The sequence below is a fragment of the Molossus molossus genome, unplaced genomic scaffold (genome assembly GCF_014108415.1).
Source record: "Molossus molossus isolate mMolMol1 unplaced genomic scaffold, mMolMol1.p scaffold_m16_p_21, whole genome shotgun sequence".
Lineage (NCBI taxonomy): Eukaryota > Metazoa > Chordata > Mammalia > Chiroptera > Molossidae > Molossus > Molossus molossus.
In genome coordinates this window covers 37,073,446-37,096,636 of record NW_023425357.1, presented here as the reverse complement: position 1 = coordinate 37,096,636, position 23,191 = coordinate 37,073,446, and the positions used below count along the sequence as shown (strand labels likewise).

The window sequence follows — 23,191 nt, the reverse complement described above, 5'->3', positions numbered from 1 at the left end:
GGTATAACTTTTATTCATTCACACTGAATGGCTAGAGAGGGAGAGATACAAACATCCATGTGCGATCAGGGCCCTAGACAACATAACCGAAATATGTGCCCTTGCCCTTGGTTGGAATTGAACCCGCGATTCATTGGTCTGGGGGGTGATGCTCTACCGCTGAGCCAAACCAGCCAAGGCGACACTCAGTACTATTTTATATTAGGTTTTCTACAGCAGATTTCTCCCGCAGCGTACAGTCGAACCACATTGAGCAACAATTAGACCCCCGCCCGGAGAGGCTGTCCCCGCCCTGAAGGCGTTGATTGGCAGGCCACGCTCCTAGCGCCCCAAACCGGTAGCCAGGCCCTCCCGAGGGTCCGCCCCCACCCCACTTCCAGGGCGGATGGGGTTTGTTTTGGCGTCAAGCGCGCCCTGTGATGACGCCACGACGCTAACGCCTGAGGATGGCGGCGGCGGCGGCGGCGGCGGCGGCGGCCGTGGCCGCGGCCCTGAGAGGGTCAGCACAGCCGCCAAGACGCCGAAGAGCCCGCCGCCCCCGCGAGGTGAGGCGGCCTGGCCCAGGGCTACCGCCCAGTGGCGGGAGGGGCTAACGAGCTGTGGCCACGGTCGCTCTCTGGCGCACCAGGCCTGTCCTTGCCCAAACCGGAGCCCTCGGCCGGTGCCAGGTGTGCCGGGGCCTAAGGGGCTGGGGAGCAGGCCAGGTGATGGCAGCTCGGGGTCCCCGGTATCAGAGGCTGGAGTGGCCAAGAACTTGGCTTTTATGAGATCTTGAGGCCCTTTGAGTCCTAGTTTGCTCATTCCAAAATAGTAATAGTCATGCCTACTTTATGTGGTTGCAGAGAGGAGAGAGAGTGCATATAAGATAGCACAGAAGCCACTGTGTTTCTTAATGGCTGTTCTTCCTATAATGTGCCCCTTTACTAAGATCTCATCTTAGTAAGCTTGTTTACTCTTCAGACTGAGCCTCATGTAGGAAGCTGCCTTGTATTATGTGACTTGCTCAAGGTCTTTTCTGGTCATGGGGGAGAGCTCTGACAAAACTGCTTCTACCCAGGGCAATTGTTGTTGTCCATCCCTGTAGGAGAGATTCGGAATTCTGACTCAATAGAGGGTGGGTGTGTTAAATAAGCACATTGTCCAGGTCTAATTGCAGTTCTTGCACTTGTTAAGTTGTATTAATGGGCTAAAGAAGGTGCAGCTTTCATGAAATGTGTTTGCCTCTGACACAGCTGGAGTTGCCCCTCACTTGGGCTTTTAAGTGGCCTCCTAGGGCATTAGAAGGATTATCCCTGCAGATCTCAATGTCTGTAGACTCTGAACTAGATAGATACTGGGGTTCTTTGTCAGTCACATATGTAGATGAGACCTTCTGTTTTATTTTATAAATGTGAGCATGTTATGTGGGCAACTTCAGTCCTCTTCAGAACTTCCCAACTGTATGACCTGCATGGGCTATAGGTATTCCAAAACACTGACCCTTAAGTTTGGAGATAGCTGGGAACATCTCCCTGTCTCTATTGACCCCAGGTACACAGAGAAAAATTTGAGAAATTGGAAGAAGTGAAGCAATTCTGTTTGTTGAGAGTTAGAGAGAGACTTACTTATTCGAACTTTTTTCCTTCCAAGAATCTTAGTGAGTATTAAGCTGATTTGTGTTACTTAGTTCATCACTGAGCTAATTCTTGGTTCAGCCCTCTGTTGCTATGTTGTCTGTTGTGATGCTGAAATAGAAAAACGGGGTGTTTTTATTTGCTGGAAGAAAATGGTCTCAGAGGGACTCCTTCCAGGTTATCAGCTTTTTTTTTTTTTTTTTTTTTTTTAATCCTCACCCGAGGACATTTTTCCATTTTTTGTTCAGGTAGAGTGGGAGGGAGAGAGAGGAACAGAGAGAGAGAGAGAAACATCGACGTGAAAGGGACACATCAAGTGGCTGCCACCCGCACGACTGACCAGAGCCGGAGACAAACTGCAACCGAGGCACGCGCCCTTAGCGGGAACCGAACCCGGGTCTCTCAGGACCGCAGGCCGACGCTTTAACTGCTGAGCCAAACTGGCCAGGGCCCAGGTTATCAGCTTTTAAGTGGCCTCCTAGGGCATTAGAAGGGTAATGGATTAAGGGACTCTCGGTGTGGAACAATCTGTGCTGTAAGTTCCTTGAGAGCACAGACTATGGCTACCTTCTTTTTGTTTGTCCCATTCCCTGTCGAAGTTCCTGGCTCACAACAGGAATTCAGTAAATATCTGTGGGTTGAACTTCAGGATGTTGGAAGGAGAACTCTAGGTACGTTGTCATAGTCTGTGTTTCTGGATGGGCAGTAGGTGGGATGTCTTAGATGGAGTTGGGGTCATGATAAAATAAGGACACAATAGCGTTTGAACTTCTCTCCCTCTCAGTCGTAAGGCAGGAGTCTGCCCACTGATTGTTACCATGTCCCTAAGAAGTGAGGTCCCAAGTTACTGTATTCTAAAAAGAAGTTATAGCCCCCTGGCTGCTTTTGCTCAGTGGTTAGAGCGTCAGCCTGCAGACCAGAGAGGCCCAGGTTTGGTTCCTGCTAAGGGCACGTACCTCAGTTGCAGTTTGTCTCCGCCCCGTTTGGGGTTGTGTGGGTGGCAACCACTTGATGTTTCACATCGATCTTTCTCTTTCTCTCTCTCTCAAGATAAATGCAAAAAAGAATGTCCTCGGGTGAAGATAAAAAAAAAAAGAATAAAAAGAAGTCATAGCAATTTTTATTATGAAATAATACTGAAAGTTAAAACATTACAGGAGTTAATGCACAGTGTCTTTAGACACAAACTAATAATTTGTAATAATCTGGTGTATATTCCTTCAGCTTTTTTTAACTTATGCTTATACTAGTCTGTACATTTCTACAATATATATTTTCGTTAACTTTAAAAATGTAATGTGTGGTGGTGATTTAAAAATACAGCAACAGTACAGAAGTATATAAAGTGAGAAGTAAAAGTCCCCCTTTGTTCTGGCTGTTCCCTCACATTCCCACACTCTAGAGTCAGTCACTGTCAACAGTTTCTTTTCTATCCTTCCAGGATATTTTTTTCCATATATATGTACAACATTTTAAAATCCCTCATTGAGCCCCAGCCAGTTTGGCTCAGCGATTGAGTATTAACCTGAGGACCAGAGAGTCTAGGTTCGGTTCCCGCTAGGGGCATGTGCCACAAAAATAAATAAATAAAATCCCTCATTGGACATATGCTTTACATACTATGTTATTTATTTATTTTATTATTATTTTTTTATCCTCAACTGAGGACATTTTTGCATTTATCTTTAGACAGAGAGGGAGGAAGAGAGAAACATCAAGTAGTTGCCACCCACATGACCCCAACTGGGGCCGGGGACAAACTGCAACTGAGGTATGTGCCCGTAGCAGGAACCAAACCCAGGACTCTCCGGTCTGCGGGCCAGTGCTCTAAACACTGAGCCAAACCGGCCAGGGCTATTTATTTTTTTAAAGAAATTTAAATGTTTAAAATTTGTGGAAAGGGAGGTTAAAGCAAGCATGTGCATATATAAATAAAGGTACTTCTTAGATGCCACCTTGGTCTGCTCAGGTTACCAGAACGAAGTACCAAGACTGGGTGGCCAAGATCAAGGGGCAGCAGATATGGTTTCTGGACAGGGCTTTCTTCCTGGTGTGCAGATGGCCTCCTCCTCATTATGTCCTTACATGCCTCTCTCAGGTGCATATGGGGAGAGATCTTTGGAGCCTCTTCTGGTAAGGGCACCAATCCTTTAGGATCAGGGCCCTACTCTATGACCCACTTAACCTTCATTTCTTCCTTAGAGGCCCTATCTTCACATACAGCCAAACTGGGAGTTAAGGCTTCAACTTACTAGTGTTAGCCACAGGCTGGGGTATAGGCAACTAAACTGCATATTCCAAATGGGAGCAGTCTGATCTCCAGAATCAGTGAGAGCCCAATGCTGTGAAGGATGGAATTTTATAGAATTTTTTGACCCCACATGGCCAGTGTACTTGATGAGGCACCTCCCTGTCTTGATGCTCCACAGTAAAGCCTGTGATCAGCATATGTGGTCCCCAGCACCACCAACTATGTTCTCTTCACACTGACATCCCAGATGCTATCCCTGTAGCCAGTGCACTCCTTCACAAGCTGGCACACAGCCCTCAACGTGGTGGCCTTGAAGCTGGAGACAATCTTAAATACCACATGGCCAGCCCGTGAGCCAACGCCTTGCATACCTTGCTGGTGGAGGCCTTGTAAGTCTTCAGCTTCTGAGAAAGCTGGCTGGTATTGTGACTGGCTTTAGTTTTCAGTTGGCCCTTCCTCAGCTCTGCCCCATCAATCACTTGTCCTTCAGCAGCTAAATATTCATTAAGAGTCTCAATTTCTCTACACAATTCTAACTTTTCAATATAAAGGTTTTCAAATTTTCTCTCTATTTGACCAAACAGTTCTAAAAGTGTACTGCGAACTGAGAAGGCAGTTTAAAATTTTGTCCTTCTCACATATCTCTTGGCAGACCTGTCCTATCCTGCTCGGAGCTGTTCTTCATATAGAAAGGCTATGAGACTTGTGTTTCTGTTTTGCTTGGTGAGCAGTTGAACAACTTCCGCTTTCTGTGGGCCTTACTTCTACAAGGTGATGTCCTGGTCACTACTGCAATAAGCGTGGCTGGTTTCCTCAGCACTCTGCCATCGCATGCATTGTCCCGCAGGCCTGTGGAATTGGACTGGTGCCGCTATTAACGGCTGGGCCATAGGTAGATGTTGTGAGTGAGGCTAATTGCTCTACATACTATTTTAATTTTTTTTTATTTATTGATTTTTAGAGGGGGAGAGAGAGAAACGTCAATGAGTGAGAACATTGATTGGCCGCCTCCTTCATGCCCCTCAGTGGGGATTTGGCCTATAACCTGGGCATGTGCCCTGACCAGAAATCTAACTGGTGACCTCTTGGTGCATGAGTTGATGCTCAACCATTGAACCACACTGGCCGGGCTCTACATACTATTTTAAACTACTTAATACATCACAGGCATGGGATCCTGGCATGAAACCACAAAATAAAATTAAGTAACTGGTATCTTTCTTTGTCAGTATATATGGATTTACCTTATTCTTTTCAAAAGCTACAGCTCATTCCATTATATGAATATATCTTAATTTATTAAATTATTCTCTTATTGGTCGTTATTTGGGTTGTTTTCATTTTTTCCTTATTATAAAGAATATTGTGCCCTGGCCGGTTTGGCTCAACGGTTAGAGCTTCGGCCTGCGGTCCAGAGAGACCTGGGTTCCCGCTAAGGCATGTGCCTCGGTTGCAGTTTGTCCCCAGCCTTGGTTGGGTTGTGCGGGTTGCAACCACTCGATGTGTCCCTTTCACATCGATGTTTCTCTCTCTCTCTGCCTCCCACTCTATCTGAACAAAAAAAAGAATGTCGCGCCCTGGCCGGTTTGGCTCAGCAGTTAAAGGGTCGGCCTGCGGTCCCAAGAGACCTGGGTTCGGTTCCCACTAAGGGCACGTACCTCAGTTACAGTTTGTCCATGGCCCTGGTTGGGTCGTGTGGGTGGCAGCCACTCGATGTGTCCCTTTCACATCAATGTTTCTCTCTCTCTTTCTGTCTCTCTTCCTCTCTCTTCCTCCCACTCTATCTGAACAAAAAAATGGAAAAATGTCCTCGTGTGAGGATAAGAATTTTGCCATAAACTTTCTTGTACAAATATATCTTTGCATAGTATTATTTCTGAAAATGAAATTGCTGGTCCTATGTCAGTTTTCTTATTTCAGAAAGCAGAATTATATATTTCCCCCTAAGGTTGCATAGGTCCTTGTTCAGGGGTTTATGTCTAAAGTGACAGGCTTCTTTGCTTAGTATATCTCTGCTTGCCTCATGATGGTTAGAAGTGCTTAGTAGTTTTTTATTTCTGGGTTTACTGAGAGGTCACTTCCTACTTCATTTTGATAGTCTTTCAAAACAGGAGCAGAATATAGAAATCTTTGCGGGCAAAAAGTTGTGAAGCTTTACTGTGAAAAACAGTCTTAGGGAGTGTTATTAAAGAGGGCTGCATGCTTGTGGGAGATATCCACAGACCTGGTTTCTGTGTTTAGGAAATTGTTTCAGAATCCATCCTTGCCCCTTGCTTCTAGGCCTCTGGCCTCCCCAGCAGATGGGGTCAGGTCTGGCAGCTTGTGGGTAAATTTGCTTTGGAGTTCAGATAACAATCTATAAGACCCATACAGACCTGAGAATTCTGACTTCCTTTGTTGTTGAGGACATTTACACAGGTGCCCAGAGAGCATGGCTCTGGTTTAACCATCAATCTGGCTTCCTTCTGACACTTGAAATTTCTGAGGTTCTGGGGTTGTTGTCTCATAGCAAATGGAAATTCAAGAGCCAGACCACCTTTATTCATCATTAACAAACATTAAATGCTTGCTCTGAGCTCAGCACTTCACTGGGTGTCAGAAAGTTTGAGAAGTGGCCCCTTTCCTCAAGGGATTATATGTCCAAATTCCTTGAAGCAGGAACCCACTTAGGTCGCATCAACCTTGACTTCCAAATGGAACAGTACATCTACAAAAGGAAAAGTGATGGCATCTACATCATAAATCTGAAGAGAACCTGGGAGAAGCTCCTGCTGGCAGCTCGTGCCATTGTTGCCATCGAAAACCCTGCAGATGTCACTGTCATACTGTCCAGGAACACAGGCCAGCGAGCTATGCTCAAGTTTGCTGCTGCCACTGGAGCCACTCCTATTGCTGGCCACTTCACACCTGGAACCTTCACCAACTAGATCCAGGCAGCCTTCCGGAACCGAGACTTCTGGTCATTACTGATCCCGGGGCTGACCACCAGCTTCTCACAGAAGCATCTTATGTTAACCTGCCTACCATTGCTTTGTGTAACACAGACTCTCCTCTGCACTACGTGGACATTGCCATCCTTTGCAACAACAAGGGGGCTCACTCAGTGGGTCTGATGTGGATGCTGGCCCGGGAAGTGCTGAGTATGCATGGCACCATCTCCTGTGAACACCCATGGGAGGTCATGCCTGATCTTTACTTCTACAGAGATCCTGAAGAGGTTGAAAAGGAAGAGCAGGCCGCTGCTGATAAGGCTGTGACGAAGGAGGAATCTCAGGGTGAATGGACTGCTCCAGCTCCCAAGTTCACTGCTGCTCAGCCAGAGGTGGAAGACTGGTCTGAAGGCATGCAGGTGCCCTCGGTGCCCATTCAGCAGTTTCCTACTGAAGACTGGAGTGCTCAGCCTGCCACTGAAGACTGGTCCGCAGCCCCCACTGCTCAGGCCCCGGAATGGGTGGGAACAACCACCGAGTGGTCTTAAGCTGTTCTTCCACGAACTCTTCACAGAATGGAAATAAGGTTGATGGAAAATAAACAGTTTCTAAAAAAAAAAAAAAAAGAGTACAACACTGAGCAGTGTGACCCAGATTGTACTTGGAATGAAGGTTTCAGAAGACAGGCCCTTCAGGAAAGGTTTGTTGATTCACCAGTTGACTGGTATGAAGAATGATTGAGGCGTTGACCTGGTAAGGCCCAGCTCTGGTACTTCTGGAGTCTCCTGCATAATGGAAGGAGCTCTCCTAGAGAACTAGGAGATTTGAGTCCATGCTTGGCCATCACTATTTGAGTGACTTTGGACGAGTTTCTACCTTTTTTGGCCTGTCATTTCTATAGACTATTACTGTAAACTGTAGTGATTAATATTCATGCCCACTGCCACACTCTGTTCACACTTGCCTTTTTTCCCCAAAAAATATATATATATATTTTTATCCTCACCCGAGGACTTTTCCATATTTTGTTCAGATAGAGTGGGAGGGAGGAAGAGAGAGAGAAACATCAACGTGAAAGGGACACATCGAGTGGTTGCCACCCACACAACCCAACCAGGGCCGGGGACAAACCGCAACTGAAGTATGTGCCCTTAGCGGGAACTGAACCCGGGTCTCTCTGGACCGCAGGCCGACGCTCTAACCGCTGAGCCAAACCGGCAGGGCTCCCCCAAATATATTTTTATTGATTTTATAGAGAAAGGAAGGTAGAAGGAGAGAGAGGGTAGGAAGAAGGGAGAGAGAGAGAGAAAGAGAAACAGAAACATTGATCTGTTGGAACCAAACCCGTAACCTAGGCATGTACCCTGACTGGGAATTGAACCACCGGCCTTTTGGTGCACAGGACAGTGCTCAACCATCTAAATAAAACCGGCCAGAGCCACACTTCCCTTTCTTGAGTAGTTCTTTGGATCAGGCTGAGAGTTGAGGGTGTGAAGGCCGACTCTAGAGAATTAAGTACTTTCTGCAAGATGTGTTCAAATTGGTGTTGTGAAGGAAATAGGGTCTTGGAATAGCTGGCATAGTGTGCCCCTCCTGGGAGGTCTCTCTTGAGGCTTTCCTCCCTCATCGTCACCCACCCTTACCCCCACTCTGGTCACTGCTGAGGACATATACAAGAATGCTGGGACAGGAAAACACTCAGCCCTTCTTCCCAGAGGAGTGTTTTGTTTTTGTTTTTGTTTTTTTAATCTTTATTGATTTTAGAAAGAGAGGGAGGGGGAGAGAGAGAGATAGAAACATCAATGAGAGAGAACTTTGATTGGTAGCCCCCTACATGCCCCCCCAATGGGGATTGGGCCCACAACCTGGGCGTGTACCCTGACCGGGAATCGAACCAGTGACCTCTTGGTGCATGAATCGATGCTCAACCAGTGAGTCAAACCGGCTGGGCCCCAGAAGGATTTTTGCCAGCTGCCTTTCCTGTCCTTGTGTCTGCCTTTTCATTTGACAGTTATGGAAAGAGAATGTAAAAGATGTGATTGGAACATGGAGCAGCTGTGGTCACCTGGAGGCTACCAGCCATTTTCCCTTCCCCGAGCTGGCACCCTCTCTCCTCCATTCTTTATGTGTAGTTAGGAAGGTGAGGTGCTAGCATCAAACCATCTTTGAAGAGTTTCTTTTTTACTTTGTAATTGATTTTATTTTATTATTTATTTATTTATTTTGAATTTTTTATTTTTTTGGTATGTGCCCCTCACAGGAACCGAACTAGGGACTTCATAGATCGATGCTCCAACCGCTGAGCCAAACCGGCTAGGGCTTATTTATTTTTTAAATTATATTTATTTTATTGTTGAAAGTATTACAGATGTCCCCCTTTCTTCCCCATTGACCCACTCCTACCCGCTCCCACCTGCCTCCTGCCTCCCCCAGCCTAGTGTCCATGTTGATTGGTTGTGCATATATGCATATAAGTTTTTTAGTTTATCTCTTCCCTCCCCTTCCACCCCCCAGCCCTCTAGGGCTTGTTCATTGATTTTAAAGAGAGAGAGAAAGGGAGAGAGGGAGGGAGAGAGAGATAGACTGATATTGATTTGTTGTTACACTTATTTATGCATTCATTGGTTCATTCTTCTGTGTGCCCTGACCGGGGATTGAACCCACAACCTTGGAGTATTGGGATGAGGCACTAATCAACTGAGCTACCCAACCAGGACCTGAACAATTTTTAATTGGAACAAATGTGAGAGAAACTGTCCCGGAAGGAAGAAGGAAGGTCAGAGAGGGATAATCCTTGGCCCTCTCACTGCTGACTTGAGATCTTTGTGCAGGCTTTGTTTGTTTAAAATGAAAAGTCAGGGCTTTTCTTTTGTAAACCTTAGTTTTTCTTGTCAGGACCAGACTAGGTACGCACATTTAAACAAAAACAGCCAGTGTGTATGCCTGGAACAGTTATTTATTTTGTGGATCTAGTGTTCTGCCTCCTCACGAGGAAGAAGTGACATCTGAGTGGTTGTGTTGGGTCACCGATGCAATTTGTCTTTTCTCTGAATGGTGGTAGAAGTTGCTTACTACTTGTGGTCTTGGGAGTCAAGGACCTGTGTTCTGCATTAGGAATCCTGGCCCAAAAGCTATCCTGAGCAGTAGCCATTTACTGCATTGAGGTTTTCCCTGAAGGAAGAGATGAGTTTGCAAAATTCCAAAGTCCGTAGTTCTAATCTTTGGCCTGTGTGACAAGGAACCTTGTTTCTAAATGCCTTTGTTAAACACCATTTCCTAAACTTCTATGTGGGATCTCCTGGGCATTATTTGGGTGAGAACTGCAGCAAATCCTGAAGAGCCTTGTTTTGGTGGAGGAATCTTTTCCTTTCATGTGAGAAAAGATAAGCCTCATTTTGCTGAGAGTCATATTGATTAATACATACTGATTAAAACTGGAGCCCTTAATCTGTGGTCTCCCAATTTCTCCTTTTTATCTGTTGGATTGGTAATCAAGGTATGTTTCAGAGGTGAGTTTGTTCCTTGAAACAGTTGGCTACATTGGTCAGTATCACAACCTTGAATTCAGGCCCTCAACTCACTGGAATCTGATGGTCTCTGTGTGTTCTCTCTGTTCTCCAAGGTGTTTCAGCAAAACCTGCCTAAGTTTCTCTCTGCTGCTGTTGATGGGGTATTTTGCTGGCTTTGTGAGAAGGTGGGGTTGGGTACAGGTGTTGCCTCTTGACCCTAAGCACCATCCTTGGGGCAGCCATGGAATCTCTGACCGTGACCAGCTCTTTTCAAATGTTAGATTCTATGTCCAGTGACCTGCAGTAAATGTCATATGGATATTCCACATACACTGCAACACATCCAAAACTGAACTCTTCACACTGCTTCCTAAACCTGTCCATTTTGTTGCACTATTGACCCTTTTGCCCAGGAGCCTGTGTGAGGGACTGGAGTGCTGCCTGGACACACCACCCTTTCACCCCTTATGTCCAGCCTCCAGTCCCTATCAGTTCTCCTGCTGACATCTCTTCATTCCACACCACTGTCTGGGCATGCCACCCCCACATTGGCCCTTTTAGTCCACTTTGATCCTCCTCCAGTTCAGCCTCACACTTCTTTCTAAACACAGGTTGAGTGCCTTCTTTCTTTGTCTCTTGTATGGTGCCCAGTTTGGTGGCTACCTGGTAGCAGTGTGCTAAGGCTTGTGGTTCCCAAGTTCATTGGGATTGATTTCAGCTAGCTCTGGGACTTATGCGGCATTTTAGCCATCCATGTGGTGACTGGAGAAGTGAGAGACCCTGAAACAGGTGTTAACGCTGTCAGGGTGAAGATGGTGTATTAGCAAAGGAGTGTGAATTGTCCAGGAAAGAGTGAGGTTAGGGCACAGACCCAGGGCAGTGAGGTTGCACAAGGAGCATGCCTTCAGGAGTCATAGAGAGCCCGAAAAAATATACATGAGGGACGCCTTTGAGAAGTGGCTTTCTGATCCCTGGTAGGTGATAGTGTTGGACAGTAGGCCTCCAACACTCTACACCCTTGTTTCAGGAAAGATGAGCCAGAGTAGTAAGAGGAATGATTTTAACATTAAAAAAACATAGAACTTCAGCTAGGATAAGGAACCCAATCAGAGTAGGAAGGAAGATGGGAGCAGTAACAGCTGAGCCTGGTGCATGTTCCTGCCCTCTCTCAGGGTTGAAGAGCAGTGCGAGAATCAGAATCAAGGAGATATAAATCAAGACCATGATGCTCAGATCCAGCCTTTTATCTAGACCCTCCACTGACCCTGGGCTCTGAGCACTCAGGACCAAAGCCATCCTCCCTTCCAGAAAACCATATAGAGCCAGGTCTTCAGGCGAGGATTATTGAAGGACAAGGAGGAGGAGGGGTGTGGATGGCTGGTATCCCTTCAGAGGTGTTCCCAGCTATGCTGAGTAGCTATGCTGAGTTGTCTTCTCCTCTGTCTGCATAGGTGTAGACGGGGCACTACCTGCAGAGCAGGTCCTGCCAGCCTTGCTGGAGAGGATGCCCCCGTGTCCGTGATGGGCTGTGGGACAAGCAAGGTCCTTCCTGAGCCGCCCAAGGATGTCCAGCTGGATCTGGTAAAGAAGGTGGAGCCCTTCAGTGGCACTAAGAGTGATGTATATAAGCACTTCATCACGGAGGTGGACAGTGTTGGCCCTCTCAAAGCTGGGCTCCCAACAGCCAGTCAGTGTGCAAACTCCTGCCTTGGTGCCCCTACTACCGGCCATACAGAGCCTCCCTCAGAACCACCACGCAGGGCTAGGGTGGCTAAGTACAGGGCCAAGTTTGACCCACGTGTGACAGCCAAGTATGACATCAAAGCCCTGATTGGCCGAGGCAGCTTTAGTCGAGTGGTACGTGTGGAGCACCGGGCAACCCGGCAACCATATGCCATCAAGATGATTGAGACCAAATACCGGGAGGGGCGGGAGGTGTGTGAGTCGGAGCTGCGTGTGCTGCGCCGAGTGCGCCATGCCAACATTATCCAGCTGGTGGAGGTGTTTGAGACTCAGGAGCGTGTGTACATGGTGATGGAACTGGCCACTGGTGGAGAACTCTTTGACCGCATCATTGCCAAGGGTTCTTTCACTGAGCGTGACGCCACACGGGTGCTGCAGATGGTGCTGGATGGTGTCCGGTACTTGCATGCACTAGGCATTACACACCGAGACCTCAAGCCTGAGAATCTGCTCTACTACCACCCAGGCACTGACTCCAAGATCATCATCACTGACTTTGGCCTGGCTAGTGCTCGCAAGAAGGGTGACGACTGTCTGATGAAGACTACCTGTGGTACACCTGAGTACATTGCCCCTGAGGTCCTGGTTCGAAAGCCCTACACCAACTCAGTGGACATGTGGGCGCTGGGTGTCATTGCCTACATCCTGCTCAGTGGCACCATGCCCTTTGAAGACGACAACCGCACCCGGCTATATCGGCAGATCCTCAGGGGCAAGTACAGTTACTCGGGAGAGGTGAGTTGGCCCTGTTCCGTGGATGTTGGGAGGCCTGTGGGTAGGGGGTTCTGTCCTGCAGCTTTCCATCAGAGGGATGTGCTCTGACAGCCATGCTGGTGGAGCCAGGCAAGTGATGTAAAAATGATTAAATGAGACTAGTAGGGTATGTGAGTTTGGGTTCCTCCCCAAATGAACCCTGAGACAAGGACTTGGGAGCATATGGTTTGATTAGGATGTGATTCCAGTAAGCATAAGTGAAGGGTGGGGAGAAAGGCAGAAAAGGAAAAAGCTAATAAAGGGTACATTAAGGAGTGGACTGCTACTGTGGGCCAATGGAACTCAGTCTACTGGGGACCCTGTGAATAATCATGTGGAATGTGTCTCAGAATTGTACCCTTGAGGGGTAGGAAAGTGAGTGGTTTGTAATCCATTGACTCCTGTATGAGTCAAGAATTTCTTTCTTTTTTTTTTTTTTTTTTAATCCTCACCCGAGGACATTTTTCCATTTTTTGTTCAGGTAGAGTGGGAGGGAGAGAGAGAGAGAGAAACATCGATGTGAAAGGGACACATCGAGTGGCTGCCACCCGCATGACCAACCAGGGCCGGGGACAAACTGCAACCGAGGTACATGCCCTTAGCGGGAACCGAACCCGGGTCTCTCTGGACCACAGGCCGACGCTCTAACCGTTGAGCCAAACCGGCCAGGGCGAGTCAAGAATTTCTTTGGGGGGGCCCGGCTGGTGTAGCTTAGTGGTTAAGCGTCGACCCATGCACCAGGAGGTCACTGGTTTGATTCCCAGTCACTGCACATGCCCAGGTTGTGGGCCCAATCCCCAGAGGGGGGACATGCCAGAGGTGACCAATCGATGTTTTCTCTCATCTGTGTTTCTAATTTTTTTTTTATCCTCACCTGAGGACATTTTATGATATTTTGTTCAGATAGAGTGGGAAGGAGGGAGAGAGAGAAACATCAACATGAAAGGGACACATCGAGTGGTCGCCACCCACACGAACCAACCAGGGCCGGGGACAAACTGCAACCGAGGTACATGCCCTTAGCCGGAACCGAACCCAGGTCTCTCCAGACCGCAGGCCGATGCTCTTCTCATCTGTGTTTCTATCTCTCTCTCCCTCTTCCTTCCTCTCTCTCAAATCAATAAAGAAAAAAATATTTCTTTGAGGGCTTTAAATCCCTAGCACTTCTGGACTATCCTGAATGCCAACTAGTGCCAGAGAAAGTCCTCAAGCAAAGAAGCAGAGAGCTGAAGGCACTGGCAGTGAGAAGCTGTTAGCACAAACAGGAGGACCACAGCTATAGATGAGCTCAAATGGGCTGATAGGATGTAGGGTAAGGCCTCCACAGTATCTGCTCCACAGAGACTGGGGCAAGCTAGAGTGACCTTGCCCTTTCTAAAGGAGCAGCTGCTGCTCATCTCTGCCTAGCTTTGCTCCATAGCAGTGAGGACCCCATACTTCCAGACATTCCAATTTTGTTTTTATCCTCACCTGAGGACATTTTTCCTTTTTTTTTTTTTTTTTGTTCAGATAGAGTGGGAAGGAGAGGGAGAGAGAGAGAGAAACATCGATGCAAAAGGAACACATTGAGTGGCTGCCTCCCACACAACACAACCAGGGCTGGGGACAAATTGCAACCAAGGTACATGCCCTTAGTGGGAACCGAACCCGGGTCTTTCTGGACCGCAGGCCAAAGCTTGTGGCAGTACCTTGTGTGCCAACAAATGCTAATCTGCAGGCCAGATTCAAACAGCCGGCTATCAGTTTGTATCTTTGGGTCCACTGATACCTGAAAAAATCCATTAGGTTTTAGCACTGCTAGGAGGTGAAGGAAGGTTCATAAAAAGTAAGAGCTGGTCCATTCTTTTTTTTTAATCCTCACCCGAGGATATTTTTCTAATTATCTTTAGACAGTGGGGGAGAGAAAGAGGGAGAGAGAAAGGGAAAGAGAGGAAAAAAAAGGCATCAACATGAGAGGGACACATTGACTGGTTGCCTCCCACATGACCCTGACCAGGGCCAGGGACGAACTGCAACCAAGGTACGTGCCCTTGGCCAGAAGTGAACCCGCGACTCATTGGTCCTCGGGCCAACGCTTAACCGCTGAGCCAAACTGGCCAGGGCAGAGCTGGTCCATTCTTAAGCAGGATACTGACTGGGTAGGAAATGAGGCTGACCTCAGGAAACAGTCCTACAGGCTGGAGCATAATGTGCTCAGGGAGACTGTGAAGAAAAGAATATGTTTTATGGCTTTGTATGTAGGAGATAAGGTGAGCTTTGTAGGATGACAGAATTCTGCCAAGGCAAAGAGGGCCCACTCCAAGTGCCTCCTACAGCATACTCTCCACAGTGTTACCCTCAGGCCTGGGCTTGCTGAGGACCTGTCTGCGCCTCTTGAATAACCCTCATGGAGGGGAGGGAGTTCTGGGACCAGATCCCTTCTGCAGTCTACCTTTCTTCTCAGAGATTTTGGACTGGGCCCTCTCTGGCCCCAGCCAGTGAACCCAGAGCAGCATTTACTGCAGGAGTCACCCAAAAGCCTACGGCCACTTTGCCTTCAGCATTTGAGATCCTGTGCTCCATCGTCCTCCCTGTCAGCTTCCAGACATAGTTGTAGGGTCAGTCAAGGACTTCCCTCCTATGGGGATGGGGGTTGGCATTCTCTAGGGGATTCAGATCATGTGTCTCAGGGTGGTGTGAGGAAGGGAGGGAGCACTTTCTCTTCAGGCCACCTCTTTGTTGGCCACAGGCAAAGGAGAAACCGGAACATTCTCCAGCTCTCCCCTAAAGTTTCTCATGTTTTCTTCTTTGCTCCAAATACATTCAACAAAACAAGGACTGACTGGGAAGCCCAGGCTGCAATGGAGTGGTCACAGAGGACATTGTCCTGCTCACTCTCTGGGCTGGGTTTCATTATGGGTCAGAAGATCCAGAATCCACCTCACAGAGGCAGTGTTGTGCCTAGGCCCTACGTGGTTTGCTGTGCTCTGGAAAATCTAGCCCCTGGAACTCTGTATGGTGCCAGGCTTTTGAGGGTCTGGCTGGCAGAGGGAGTAGCAAGCTTAGCTATGGGAGGGAGGTTTCCCAAGAGATGCTGACAAAGGAAAAACTCTTTAAAAGTCTATAGGTTTGCCCAAGAGTTTCTGATTCTGGCAATTGTTGAACAGGCAATGTATCTAATTGAACTTGCAGAGTCTTGCTAACTGGCTATTGATTATCTGAGGGTGGAGAAAGACAAATGAATGGGGTACAGAATGAACTCAGGCTTCCTGCTCCTACTGTAGCCACAAGACTGGGTCCTGAAAGTCTACTTCCTGCTCAGCTGGAATCACAGGGCATGGATCTGCGGCTTCCAGTATTTAGAGTGACACTGAGTACGAGGCATGGGGTCGAGGGTTCTACATCCAACATCTCTAATCTCTACAACAGTCAGCTTTTTAAAAAAATGCCATTAAGATATCGTTACCTTTTTTTTTTAACTTTTATTTTTTTATTTTTTATTTTTTTTTCCTCACCCGAGGATATTTTTCCAATTTTTGTACAGATAGAGTGGGAGGGAGAGAGAGGAAGGGAGAGAGAGAGAGAAACATCGACGTAAAAGGGACACATCGAGTGGCTACCACCCGCACGAACCAATCAGGGCCGGGGACAAACTGCAACCAAGGTACATGCCCTTAGCGGGAACCGAACCCGGGTTTCTCCGGACCGCAGGCCGACGCTCTAACCGCTGAGCCAAGCTGGCCAGGGCTATTTTTTTTTATTTAATATTGTTTCTTTATTGATTTTCGAGAGAGAGGAAGGGAAAGGGAGAGAGAGATACAAACATCGATGAGAGAGAACATTGATTGGCCACTGCATGCATGCCCCCCACTGAGAATTGGACCCACAACCTGGGCCTGTGCCCTGACCGGGAATCGAACCAGTGACCTCTTGGTGCATGGATCGACGCTCAACCAGTGAGCCAAACCAGCTGGGCATTTACAACAGTCAGTTTAATCCCCCCATTTTACAGATGAAGAAACTGAGGCTACTGAGGTTAAGTAACTTGTCCATGCTCTCGCAATTAGAGAGTGTCAGGCCTGGGATTTAAATCCAGGCCATCTTGGCTTCAGAGGTCTTGGCTTTCCCATCCCTTCAGTCTTTTGTCCTTGACACTTACTTGCCTCTGCATGTTGCTGGTCTTTTTCTGCACTTTCTCAGGCTGTTGTCTATGGACATCTCTCTCCTCCCTGGCTTTTGAGGCCCTTGAGGACAGTGTGTGTATCAGTACATATGCTCTCAATACTTTCTTCTGAGGGAAGTACCAGTGGTTGTTGGTGATGCCCACAGAAGGGACCCAAAAGTTACTGGCTTGCAGGCAGACTAGGCTGCCCATGGTGGCTGGGAGTGCTCTCTTCTGGAGGCTGGACTCCAGGAAAAAGTGGGGAGCCTGCTGGTGATGTGCTTAGGGGATTGCTGGCCAGACCTACTTAGAAGCAAACAAAGGAATCTTGGAAGAGGAGGGAATGCTGGGAAGGAAAAGGCTGGGACAGATGATTTTGAGAGGGGTGACTGGAGGTACTGGAGTGGAGAGGGCCAAACTAAAGTCATAATGGAAGTGATGGGAGACACATTGACCAGATGTGAAGAAGGCCTGTGTGACTGTGAGAGCAGTTTGAAGACACAAAGAGCCACCTTGAGAGAGCAAGCTTCCTGTCATGGAAGGCCTCAGAAGGACTGGAGCAGCTGTTTCTAAAGGAGTGACACACAAAGTGAGTCATTTGTATAACGATACTAGAGAACTGTTACTGTCCCACTTGTAGATTCTAGCTTCACTTGGCATGAAATGTGATGTTGCTGGCCTAATGTCATTGCTTTTGTCAAGAATTCTATTCCTAGAGGCAGGACAGATAAAGAGGCTCTTGGAGGATTGATGGCAGAGTAATGTCATCAGCAGCTTTGCTGCCTCCCCATGTTAGCAACCTTTAATTGTCATCCCTCTCTGCTTGGGCAGTTTCTGAGCTGTAGATGAGCCCGAGTGACTACACCAGGAACAGATGGGATTGGGCAAAAGTTTTTTTTTGTTTGTTTTTTTATCCTCACCCGAGGACATTTTTCCATTTTTTTGTTCAGATAGAGTAGGAGGGAGAGAGAAGGAGAGAGAGAGAAACATCAATGTGAAAGGGACACATCGAGTGGTTGCCACCTGCACGACCCAACCAGGGCCGGGGACAAACTGCAACCGAGATACGTGCCTTTAGTGGGAACTGAACCCGGATCCCTCTGGACTGCAGGCTGATGCTCTAACCACTGAGCCAAACTGGCCAGGGCTACTTTTTTGTAGTTTTGATAGCCCTGCAGTAGGATGAGTACCCAGAGCCTGAGTTGACATTTACATTCCCATCTTAGTTCTTCGGCTGCCCCCTGCTCGCCCCCCACTACAGATCAGGCCCACAACCCGGGCATGTGTCCTGACTAGGAATCAAACTGGCGACCTCTTGGTGCATGGGTTGATGCTCAACCACTGAGCCACACCGGCTGCGCTCTTCCTCACTTCTTAAAGTGACTCTACTCTGGGTAGATAAAATGAAGTGGAGAGGATGTGGTATGTGTCAGTGTTCTGCAGGTAAAGGGGTTCAGTGACTGTGGGGGCTGGTCGTGTAGCCTGGTTCACATGCTCTGACAGGGAGCCCCTGGGTGAGGGGATAGGACCTTGCCCCAGAGCCATGAGGAGTACTGCCAGTGGAGGTGGAAAAGCTGGAGACTGGATGTGTGTTTGGGCAGCAAACAGAATACAGGGAAGCAGGTGGAATGTTTCCCGGCTCGTGCTTGGATTCTGCCAGATGCCTTTAATTGCCTGGTGTTCCCACTTCTATTGTATTTGGGAGCTGTGATGGACCATCAGCTCCCCATTCTTCTCTCACTGCCCCCTGCTTCCAGCATCAGAGGATGGCTTTCCTGTGTCTGTCTGAATAGCTGACAGCACAGAAGATTACAAATTGATTTAGAATTCTTTGCTCAGAGGCATCCCTAAGTTCTTATTTTCTGCCTGCCTATTGGTGGCTGCTGGGTATTAAGTGCTGGATGATGAGGCTGGCTCTATGCGAGGGTCCCAAGAGGATGAGCAGTGCCCCCTTACCTGTTCAGAAAGGATTCCTCAACAAGGGCCATCTGTACCTCACCAAAGCTCCTGGTACAAGTAGATGTTCAACAGATAAGTCTCCTTCCTTCACTGCAGGAGCGAATGCCTTCAGTCCAGATCTCTGGCTGGTCACTGGGAGGTGGCATGGTTTGGTCACTGGGTGTGGGCGGTGGCCCTCATTGGTCACTGTGGTTGCAGACTTCCTCTTGGTTTGAGACCTCTTGGAGGAAGGCAGGAGCAGCCCGTCCTTGTGGGGGTTAGGAGACAGGCTCTGAGTGGAGAGGGGCAACATCCTCCTTACGTGCCATCTCTGGGCCACCACTTATCTCCCTGGAGCCCTGTCTTCTAGGCATCCCTCTGCCACTGCTTCCCTGGTTGTACACTCCTCAGAGAGCAGTTCACTTCTGTGATGGCAGAAATGGGTGCCCATCTCTCCATATTGCCATATTTAGCCATTCCTACTAAAACGCCTTGCTTTGACCACCTGTAGCATCTCATTAACCCAGGGTCAGAGCTGCTTTTCATTACTGCTGTTTCCTATCCCCAGCCCCCACCAAGGCTTCTTCAACAAACGGTATGTATTGTGGGTTGTGTTTGGAGTGGCTACTAGTGCACTAACTGTCCCTTCCTTCTCTTGCTCTTATTGTCTATCTCACCTGGATAGCTCTGCCCGCTCAAAGGCCCTGTCGCTTCTAGGCCCTCATGTTCCTCTGGGAGCTGCTGGGGCTGTTGTCTTTCCCACATTCTGACCTTTTTAAATCTACTGATGGCCTCCCATATTCATCCCCCTCCTGCCTCCATTGAAGTGGAAGTCACTGGTCCAACCAGCCCCCACTGTCCATACCCCTCCAGGCTCTCCTTCCTCAGTCAGTTCTCCCATCACACAAGGTCACTCTTCTCATGCATGCCTGCCTGACTCGGTTTGTCTGTCTCCTGGTGCAATTGTGGTACCTAGACCTGAGCACCACTCCCGTGTGGACTGGCTGGTTTAGACAGAAAGCTGGTATTTTCATCTCTTCACTCATCTTGCTACCTAGTGTCGACCAAGTGCCTGCCCTGAGCTGAGTCAAGTATACCAGAGTTCCAGGGACAGGTGTCCTCTGATCCCACAGCAGAGGGAGACCTGAATATCTGGAGGCAAGGCAGACTGAGGCAGACTGACATTTTATTTTATTTTTTGTTGTTTTTATTGTTGTTGTTGTTTTTTAATCCTCGCCTGAGGACATTTTCCCATATTTTTTATTCAGATAGAATAGGAGGGAGAGAAAGGGAGAGAGAGAAACATCGACGTGAAAGGGACACATCCAGTGGTTGCCACCTGCACGACCCAACCAGGGCCGGGGACAAAATGCAACCTAGGTACATGCCCTTAGCGGGAACTAAACCCGGGTCTCTCTGGACCGCAGGCCGACGCTCAACCGCTGAGCCAAACTGGCCAGGGCATCCAGGACATTTTTAAAAGCAGACATTGCTTAGCCCCTGGCGGGAACTGAACCCAGGACTCTCTGGTCCACAGGCTGACGCTCAACTGCTGAGCCAAACTGGCCAGGGCATCCAGGACATTTTTTTATTTTTATTTATTTTTTATCCTCACCCGAAGACATTTTTCGATATTTTGTTCAGATAGAGGGAGAGGGAGAGAGAGAGAGAGAAACATCGACGTGAAAGCGACACATCGAGTGGTCGCCACCCACACGACCCAACCAGGGCCGGGGACAAACTGCAACCAAGGTACGTGCCCTTAGCGGGAACCGAACCCGGGTCTCTCCGGACCACAGGCCGACGCTCTAACCACTGAGCCAAACCGGCCAGGGCTCCAGGACATTTTTAAAAGCAGACATTGCTTAGCTGCTGGCATAGGTTGCCAGTATCCCCCTGATTCCACATCGAGCACACAGCATCTTTACTGACTCTTGAGTTATACTTGTCTCACTCCTGTCCCTGTCCTTTACTTTGTGGACTCTGGGCAGGGACAAGTAGAGGCACAAGATTTCATTTTGTTGTTATTCTCAAGTTTCAGAACACAGCTTTACTAACCTTGAAGTTATCATGCTTTTTCTCATTTTATTTTTATCTTTATTTTCTGCCTTTTTATTTTTTATTTTATCCTCACCCAAGGACTTTTTTTTTGCATTTATCTTGAGATAGCGAGGAGGGAGAGAGAGAGAGAAACATCGATGTGAGAGAGACACATTGAGTGGTTGCCACTCACATGACCCCAACCAGGGTGGGGACAAACCGTAACTGAGGTATGTGCCCCTAGCAGGAACAGAACCCAGGACTCTCCAGTCTGCAGGCCCACGCTCTAACTGCTGAGCCAAACTGGCCAAGGCTTCTGCCTCTTTTTAAAACTCTCTTATCTTCCTTTTTTTCCTCCCCTCAGGCTCTCTTCCCCAACATCCTTCCCTTTTCTGTTGCCAGGCCCTACCCACCCCCTGCCAGGTCCCAGGGTGGTGGATTCTGTCTGGTCTAGAAGGCCAGGTACCAGGATGGTGAGTGTCTTGACCAGAGGAGGGGATGCTGGTTCCATTGCTACAGAGTACCTAAACACTTTTCCTTGTGGGCAACATCAGTTTGTGCTGTTCTTGTCATACTAATAGTTCTGTTCTGAGTAAACCTCAAGCTTCATTGCCAAGAATTTTCTCTGTGCCCTTTTTTCTGCTCTCATTTAGGCCCACATAAGTACAGGAAGAAGGCTTTTGAGGGTGGGAATGCTGGGTCTCAAAATACATTTGAGACAAAGCTGAGGGAAGAACTGAGTCATACAAGTCTTCTTTCTTCCTTTCCTTCCCCTAGCAGCTCTTTGGTGGGGCTGCCTTCTCCTCCAGGGAACCTTCCCCAGAGTCATCATTGGCTGGAAAAGAACCCATACAGGTCAAGAAGTCATATCGGCTTAAATGTTAGTTGCTATGCTTCTTTTCCTCACACACAGCCAAGTGAAGATAAAAGATGGGGAGCCACCTTCTTAAAATCCAGGACTTTAGAAACTGGGAGAGACTTAGAATTCATTTCATTTAGCTCCTTCATATTAAAAATGAGGAGGCGATGATTTCTCTAAGGTCACATAGAGAAGGTAGAACTAGAACACAGGTTGCTGGGCTTGCAGCCTAACACTTTAGTCTGTAACCCAAATGCCATCTGGAGGAGACACCAGATCTTTCTCACCCCTCACTTGAGAGTGGTCAGACCTGCCTGCCAGAGGGTGTCTAGGACAAGCTCTGTGAGCTGGGTTTGCTGCTGGAAAGAAGCAGTTTCCTTCTCTCTCTGCAGCCAAGGCCAGAGAGCTGGGTCCATCTTTTATTCCTTTTGCCCTTGAGCTCCAGGTGAGACCACTGGTAGTGGCTTGGTTCATGTTCTTGCCAGGCCTTTGTGACATTAAAGGTAGAACAAGTTAAAGGGGCTGGGAAGTTGAGCTGGAGTAGAAAATCCTTTGTGATTTGGTACCTCCCTCTGTAAGGAGAGTTGGACTCCAGCAGGAACAGGGGGATGAGGAGAGTGAAGTTGGTAAGGAAGTGCCCATGGGGGAGAGGGGTCCCTCCTCTAGCCCCTATTAGCTTCTCTGCTGTGACTATATCAGCAGTAGCTACCCTAACTGCAAGGGAACAAGGACTCTCGAGGCTGTGGACTAAGGAGAAAGTCAGCCAGCTTGATGGTCAGAGCCAGGGTAGAGGTGATGCCCCTCCTCCCACAGCCTCTCTCTGTCCTCAGGACAGAGCCCACCCCTACCCACACAGCTCTTGAGAGACTTGTGGAAAGGAGGGTATAGGCTGTCATTCTGGGTATTACAGGTGTCCTCTGATTCCACAGCAGAGGGAGACCTGAGTATCTGGAGGCAAGGCAGACTGATATTTTATTTATTATTATTATTATTATTTTTTCATACTGACATTTTAACATTTTCTTCCATGCCCCATGTTCCATGTCAGCTCAGAAATGGGTGGAAGCCCCTGAGCGGGTGGTACATAGGGCCTGTCCCTTCTGACAGCCACCTGTGGGCCGTGTTTATTCCTGATCTGGGCCCAAGTATACTGAAGTAAGAGTTCGGTTCTTTACTTAGAGCCAATAGTTTGACTGGGGAAACCTGAGGGCGTGACTGTTTAATCATTTTCTTTTTCTTATGCCCAGAATACTTACTGGCCAGTCAGCTATAGGCTGACAGACATACTCATGTGTTTCCAGAGGCCCAGGCATGTTGAGGAAGGAGGTGGGTTGGTCTGTACATGTTAAACACTTTCTTAGGAGGTGCTGAATTGGACTTAGGGCCAGAAGCACAGCCATAGAGTGTGGAAAGC

The 23,191-nt window shown here is 48.1% G+C and overlaps 1 protein-coding gene and 1 pseudogene across 2 annotated transcripts in view; both read left to right on the top strand.

The window, feature by feature from the left end:
- The first annotated feature begins 442 nt into the window (after window positions 1-442).
- PSKH1 (protein serine kinase H1) overlaps window positions 443-23,191 on the top strand; it is a 29,131-nt gene continuing 6,382 nt past the window's right edge. Inside the window, exons 1-2 of one of the 2 annotated variants that reach the window (XM_036274340.1) lie at window positions 443-545; window positions 11,755-13,177. In XM_036274340.1, the coding sequence (XP_036130233.1) occupies window positions 11,825-12,868 (1,044 nt within the window). In that variant the 5' untranslated portion in view covers window positions 443-545; window positions 11,755-11,824 and the 3' untranslated portion in view covers window positions 12,869-13,177. Of the gene's footprint in view, window positions 546-11,754; window positions 13,178-23,191 lie in introns of those variants that run through there. The other variant, XM_036274341.1, reaches the window with a different exon arrangement.
- On the top strand, window positions 447-11,862 carry LOC118639586 (annotated as a pseudogene).